Here is a 7,863-nt window from a genome sequence, read left to right on the forward strand (position 1 = left end):
GGGGGGGGGGGGGGGGGGGGGGGTTGTGTGATGAACAGTGGCAATAACAGTCACTGAATCACTTATGATGAATCAATTATAAAATACACAGCCGTGGTTGACAGCAGAATCTTAAATCACTGTTGCAGATGATCAAGTCCCACATAGTTTGACGCCCTCCAACCATATTTCACAATGCTGTTTGGCTTAATTGCGTTTGCATTTAATTACAGTATTACTGACTCATGAATCGAGCAAATTGAGATCGACAAGGCTCATAATATTATATCGACATCGGGTCATGTGAGTGTTAGATTCACAGTAACATGAAATATCAAAAGCTCAGTTGAACGGTGATTTCACGCACAGTTGATGGAATAACATACAGGTCTATAAGAGATATAAAACAACAACTGTGTCATGCAAGTCTACCCGCTCAGTGGGAATCTGATGTCCTACCTTTGTGGCTGAATCCACTGCGGCGCCTCTCTCCAACAGCTCCTGGACCAGATCCACGTGGCCCTCCTTGGCTGCCAGGTGCAGTGCATTAAGACCATTCTGGAAGAAGACAGGGGGAGGAAAGGTCAGGACCAAACAGCAACAAACAATATAGACGGGTCCAAATGGAAAGAGAATGGATTACCTCCTCCACCAGGTCCGTAACTAACCGAGCCGGCATTTCTTTCTCACGTTTCCATCTTTTGAACATTTGGCTGTCTCTGTTTACTCTTACATGCCCAGTGACGGACTGAAATGTCAAAGCTAGCTATCAAAGTTGGGTCAGATGATGTGCCATGTTATGCTGGTGGGAGGAGGGCCAGTCCTGGGTATAAAGATATAAATAGTGTGTGTGTGTTTGTGTCCAAAGAGTCATGTTGATCCCTTCTACTTGAATATTTGCTTGGATATTGATTGGTGATGGCTGAGACGATAAATAAATACTGTACAGGAGATTTTTTTCTATATTACCAAATGAACCAAAACCATTTTGAAAAAGCTCACGGACGCTTGTCATTTCTTTTAGGAGTTGGAACATTTCAAATGACTTGACCCACATTGTGGTTCAGAGTAGTGATGTTTCAAAGTGTCAAGTTATGATTCTATTATGATATCTATTAATATCTGTATTAAGCTCTTCAGTTCCATGGGTTGTTTGGTTTGGCATGGGAGAAGTGGAATGACTCAATACCCCAAGTGAGAGAATAAGCCAGAACACTGAGAGATTGCTACCATAGTGATGGAAAAACAGCATACAAAGGGCTTATGGGAGTCGCAGTGTGAATTAACTTACTTTTATAATACATTTTGCTTTAATATTTGAAGTAAATAATTCCTAGTTACACATCCAGGAGCCTGGGGAGCAAGATTGTTTTTCATGAGTCATATTATTTACAGTGCAAACCTTGTCAGTGAACTATGGGAAAATGAACGTTCCTGAATCATAAAGGAGGTAAATTGTTCATTCATTGTTTTGAGCTTAGATCATTTCATCCAGCCCTTAATAACAGCAATCCATTTTCTCTAATAAGGTCCTGTAATGGCATTTTTCCATTACATGGTACCCCTCGACTCGCATTGACCTTTTTGGTTTTCCCATTGTGATGAGTTTTTGAGTTTTTATGATTGATGAGTACCTGGTACCTGCAAACAGGTACTTTATTTAGAACCACCTCCATTGAAAAGATGACGTGAAACCCTGCAGACTGCTGATTGGTCGGAGAGAATAGTCTCTAATCACTGCATCATCACTGTCTTCTGTCTTCTGGCAAACAGCCACATGCCAAGAATGAATGAACAACACACCTTCCACGTTCTGTGTGTGTATCGTGGTAGGTCACACGACAAAACTGCAGGACGGAGCACCGCAGCCAAGTCGAGTCGGGTCGAGTCGAGCAGAGCTGGTACTAGCAGGGGGTAAGCGCCATAAGTGACCCAGCACTGACTCAGTAACCCATCAAAATAGCCGCTGAGTCAATAAGTAATTTCCTCCGTGACTGCCAAACTAACCCTAATCACACAGCCCCCTGAGGCTGACTGTGCCACTGGATTCTCAGGGTCCCCACAGAGGCTCCCTGTGGGATACCAAGAAAGAGAATGCTCAGCTCCAACTATGCTTTCTCTGTTGTTTTCTTTGCCCAGGGGTATTCCACAGCTGGCAGGAGGCATATGTCCAGCATGGGCGTAAATCTCATCTAACAGTTGTGACTCTACACCTGACTGTCCCTGGTCTCCCTGTTCCTCAGTTCTTTCTGTCTCCTTAGCCTGTGACATAGTTAGTACTCCCATAAGCACCCATTCTTATACAAATGTTACCAAATTGTCTTGCTATGAGAACTTATTGTACTCACTTGGCATTTTTGTGTACTGAAAAAGGATCTAACGTCTGTTTTTCTTTTCTCTGTCATTAATAAGGGAATTAAAAAGACGTTTAGCTTCACTTTGAGATTTGTGCACACCATATTATACACCACCTCCTAACTGTTGATAATCTTTACCCTAAAAAGTATTTTTAGAAAGACTTTGAACTTTCCCTGAGTGACTAATGGGCGTCAATGTTTACTGTTCTCTGGTGCTAATTATAACTCACTACACTGATGAGATGGTATTTACTCTCATCATAACTGCCTCTGGGATGGCTCCAGCACTGCAAAATTATTAGATTTGCGTTGTTTTAACATTGCAAGTTTAATAGATCTAACAAATAATCGCTAATGGTCTCCTAAGTGATTGTGTTCATGTGGGCTGACAGAGGGCGTACAAGGCATGGAGAGAGATAAATGGGGTTAGTGAATGGAGGGCACGGGGGAAAGGGGGTGTACAAAGATGAATAGGGCCCCTGAGAGTCATGGCACAACTGGAGGTTCTTCATTTATAAATTACATTTGTGTTTCAATTATGTTCCATATTAACATAAGAAAACAATCAAACATGCTTTTGAATACAGATGGTCCATTAATTAGGAATTGGGAGTTATCAACATGCAGTACATTTGACATTGAATATATATATATATATATATATATATATATATATATATATATATATGAAATGTCACTTTTCACCTTTGGGACAAAAAAAGCCAATACTCTCTGTAGTCGTCACAGCTGAAAAATAGCTGTCTGGTCTTTTATGGGAGAACAGTGACAGTGACTGCTACTTCAAACAGACTGGTGGATGTTTTTTTCTAAGATGAATAACTAGACAGAAACCATGGGGGGGTGGGCGGGTGGGTGGGGGTTGTAAGTTATGGTATCCCCTGCTGACCCCCAGTTCAATTCAATTTCAGTTCAATTTTATTTATAGTATTAATTCATAACTAGAGTTATCTCGAGACACTTTACAGATAAAGTAGGTCTAGACCACACTCTATAATTTACAAAGACCCAACAGTTGTCCAATGTTATCTTTATGTTTTGGATTCACAGATTGCTATTTTTAATTAAGTCAAGTAAAGTCAAGTCAGCTTTATTGTCCATTTCTTCACATATACTGTACTAGACATACAGAGGAATCGAAAGTTCATTTTTCACCATCTCCATAGTGAAGAAGACAAAAACAATGCGTGACATTTTTGACACGAAGACAGGCAACAATATTTCAAGACACGATAACAAGATAAAAACAAAAGAACGCTTTGATTTTGATGTGCTGTGATAGTGCATAAAGATGCTATGTGTGTGTGGGGGGGGGGGGGGGGGGGGCAGAGGAGAGAGTTTAGTTTCCTGACAGCCTGGTGGATACAGCAGTTTGCTATAATTAATGCGACTACACTGTAAAAAAAAATATGAGTTGACTCAACTTAACTACGTAAAGTCATCTTGTTGCTTTGGCAGAGTTAATTTGAGTCAACTTATGGCATCAAGGTTATTACACCTTAAAACACAAGTTCATACAACAAGCAGTCTGTTGACTCATCTCTTTGAGATGTTGGTTGAAATATATTTTATCAAGTTGCCACAACTGTGAATCCAGTTTGCTCAACATGGATTGAATAATTGATACAACTTGCGATTTGTTGACTCAACTTTCTTTATCAAGTAATGTGGAGTGGAAAACATTAGTTAAGAGAACTAAAAAAATGTTGGTTGACCTTATTTTATTAAGTTAGTGCTACATTGTTATTTTAACTATATAGTTATTGGGCTCATTATGTATAATGATAACTTCCCCATAATCAGTCCATCTCACAAAGCTCCGATTTGACAATTGACTTTCTAAAAAAGGAAAAAAAAAAAAAACATAAACAAAATAATACACGATATCGCCTTAAATAAGGACGTGCTTCTTTGTAACCTGAAGTGGTATATACTCTGTCCCGGGGCAAATTTCACGGCGTCTGCAGCCCAGTAGTGATCTAGCGGCGGGGACGGGGTATCAAAGTCCCGCTCATACACCCGCCCCGCCAAATGGGAGTCATTCAAAACGGTCAATCGTGACTTTTCACCAAGTTTCTATGGCATCAAATAACTAATTTAAGCGTGAAAATGACAGAAACCAACTTGGGGAAAAATGGATTCGACAGATTATTTAGTTTATAGGGATTAGGGATTTTTGACCTGTACTGCAGCCAGCCACTGGGTGGAGGGGGGGGGGGGGGGTTATCAAGCCACCGCCGAAGGTAAGAAGGATGCTAGGTGGCTCCCTCATTTGCTACTTTCATCATTAGCCACCAAAAAAATACAATGTGTTTCATTCAGAATGTCACTAATGTTAATAATTGAGGTTATTGACTATTTCCTCCATAGGGGTAGGGTATGTGACGACATACAGTATGTAAACTGCATACAGTGTATATGGCTTTCTCATACATTATGTATCCAGAAGACGTGAAAACTTGTTTAAAAATGTTTTTATTAATGGCAAAAATAAAGGGCCAGAGAAGAAGAACCAGAACCCACCCTAATTCCCCATCATCACACTGAGGACTATGATTCATCACATCAACTTTCTTTGATATAATGCATATACACATCAACTTTCTTTTAGATTTATGCATATACACATCAACTTTCTTTTAGATTTATGCATATACACATCAAATTTCTTTTAGATTTATGCATATACACATAAACTTTCTTTTAGATTAATGCATATACACATCAACTTTCTTTTAGATTTATGCATAAACTGATCAACTTTCTTTTTCATTAATGCATTTACAGTTTTGCGTCATGTTTTTCATTACTTTTTTCATTTAAGTGCCCCAAAGCTTATAAATTACAAAAAATGACTCATTTCTTGACAAAAGATATCTTTTTTTCTACTGCTGCACCTTTGATTCAAAATGCATCAATGCTTTTAGATATGATTGGTCTATTTGATCTTTTTTAAAGGTAATATGTAATGTATTTACTGTAAAAATTACAAGAATGACCCCAATATGTCTTTAGATATTAAGGAAACATGCTAAGTTGAAATACTCTTTTGCTAATGGCAGTATTTTCGATAATGTCTGTTTGTGTTTGGGGCTGTGTGTTGTTGTCAGCCGCCCAGTGTGACATCCAGGCCGGGTTGCCAGATATATCTGGAAAATATGGAAACCCAGCAGGTACAGCTGTAACATTAGCACAGCCATGGAAGCAGCAAACAAACCATCGGGATCAACACAGATAGATTCTACATGACATTAAATAAACGCCATGTTTCTAACGAACCCCCGGTAAATATTGGCGATGTATTTGAAAGATGGAGTCAGCTTAGAGCCCAAAAGGACATTGAGTTGGCTAATTTCTTCCTAAATAGGTAGGCGTTAGCTTCAAGCTAATTTTACACAGCTACAAGGGCATTTTATGTCATTTCAACATTCGTGTAGCTGCTCACGTTGAGTTATGTAGCTAGAGTACCCGTCCTGGCTAACGCTGCCATGCTAACCCAGCTAACTGCTAACATTACCGGAGGAGGCAAGCAGGCCACGGGGCTGTTTACATTGCTAGAGTACCCGTACTGGCTAACACTGCCATGCTAATCTAGCTAACTGCTAACATTACCAGAGGAGGCAAGCAGGCCACGGGGCTGTTTACATTGCTAGAGTACCCGTACTGGCTAACGCTGGCATGCTAACCCTGCTAACTGCTAACGTTATCGGTGGAGGCAAGCAGGCCACGGCTGTATACAACGCTAGAGTACCCGTACTGGCTAACGCTGCCATGCTAACCCTGCTAACTGCTAACATTACCCAGGGCTGCCAACTTTTCCCAAAACCTTGGAGTGAGATTTGGGGGGGCCAACCCATATTTTGCCGCGTACAAAGCAATTTCTTTGGGTCTTTATCCTTTAGGGTTTAAATTGGGATTTGTTATATGTGGGGGGATGGGGCTCTCCCTAGGGGGGTCTGGGGGCATGCCCCCCCAGGAAAAAAATTTGAAAAATAATCCATTAAATGGCACTTTCTTGAGAGTTTTTTGCAAAAAAAATGGAGAAATCAAGTCTTACATGATATGTGCAAAACTGTAGGGTAAGGACGTTTTGTGTTGTTGTGTATCAACAGGTTTTAGAGGCCTTCAGCATTTACATATAAACTTCTTATGATATAAGAACTGACCCCCCCAATGTCCCAACATAATGAACCACATGAAAGACAGGAGCACTATCAGCAACAGCTGAGAAGATTGGGTCTGTGGGAACAGGTCCGGTCCCTGGTGTTGGGAACAAGGACCACAGTTAATTAATGTTGAGGATCACTCAGACCACTGAAATTCTAAAGAATAAGAACACTGAGTTACATAAGTTCTAATCCTTTAACTTTTTGCCAAGTTCAGTAAGTTTGGGCCCTCATCCCTGTGCCCCACTTACTGTTTTTACTTTTTTGTGAAAATAAGACGATTTTGTTCATTTTAAAAACATCAAATTATTATTTACAGTTACATTTTAGAGATGCACAGAGTTAGAGAAGCACAATAGTGGCCCACATTGCATTATCGTATTTATATATATATGTCTCTATATATCTATATATATATATAGATAATTAGATTATAGATGTATAATATAGAGTATATAAATATCTATATATATATAGATATTATTAGATATATATATCTATATATATATATATTTAGTATATAGTATAGCTCAGATGTGTTTCACCAGATTTCTGCTCATGTTTCCAACTTTGGCGATATTCAAAATAACTCCTCCCTCCTGTTGTCCGAGATGGGAGTTGTTAATATAGTCTGCTGTGCAGTCTGCTCCGTGAGAGGTAGCTCTCAGTCGACCTTCCGACAGACCAGCGGCCCTTTTGGGTCTCTGGTCTCTGAGACAGAGTTTAGAGGTGTCCTACCTGCTCTTTATCGGAGGTCTACCATGGATGCACGCGCAGCTGCCCCCCAGCAGAGCGCAGTCCCGACAATGAAACTGAATGTTGCTACCTCCGCCGCGCTGCTCCCTCTATTGTTTACGAGAAGATGGTCACGAAGCGACGGACGGGTTGTGATAATCAGCAGCTACCTAAGTGCCGTCGGTGTCGTGTAAGACTCAGAGCACATACCTAAGCCGGGAAATGCCACCTGGTGGCTCGTTGCGAAAATATTTCTCATTTTGCACAATTTGAACAATGCCACAGACGGGCGCTCTTGAACCCACTCCAGTCTCTGAAGCACAACTGTCTATCACAGTGGCTTCAACAGGTTAACACCTGATAGAACTCACTTTATAAATTGTTACCGACCGGCTGACACTTCCGCGGAGAAATCGGGGTGTGGTGGCGCGTGTGAAACCATCAAATGCCGTGTGTCTCACGGCCAATGCGTGAGAGTTGGCAGCCCTGTTACCGGAGGAGGCAAGCAGGCCACGGGGCTGTTTACGTTGCTAGAGTACCCGTACTGGCTAACGCTGCCATGCTAACCCTGCTAACTGCTAACGTTGTCTGAGGAGGCAAGCAGGCCA

The 7,863-nt window shown here is 40.8% G+C and overlaps 1 protein-coding gene across 1 annotated transcript in view; it reads right to left on the reverse strand.

The window, feature by feature from the left end:
- LOC116686617 (ankyrin-2-like) overlaps positions 1–7,863 on the reverse strand; it is a 158,017-nt gene that overhangs the window by 117,401 nt on the left and 32,753 nt on the right. Inside the window, 1 exon segment of the mRNA XM_032511638.1 lies at positions 439–537. Within this exon segment, the coding sequence (XP_032367529.1) occupies positions 439–537 (99 nt within the window).

This window comes from Etheostoma spectabile, unplaced genomic scaffold (genome assembly GCF_008692095.1).
Source record: "Etheostoma spectabile isolate EspeVRDwgs_2016 unplaced genomic scaffold, UIUC_Espe_1.0 scaffold403, whole genome shotgun sequence".
NCBI lineage: Eukaryota > Metazoa > Chordata > Actinopteri > Perciformes > Percidae > Etheostoma > Etheostoma spectabile.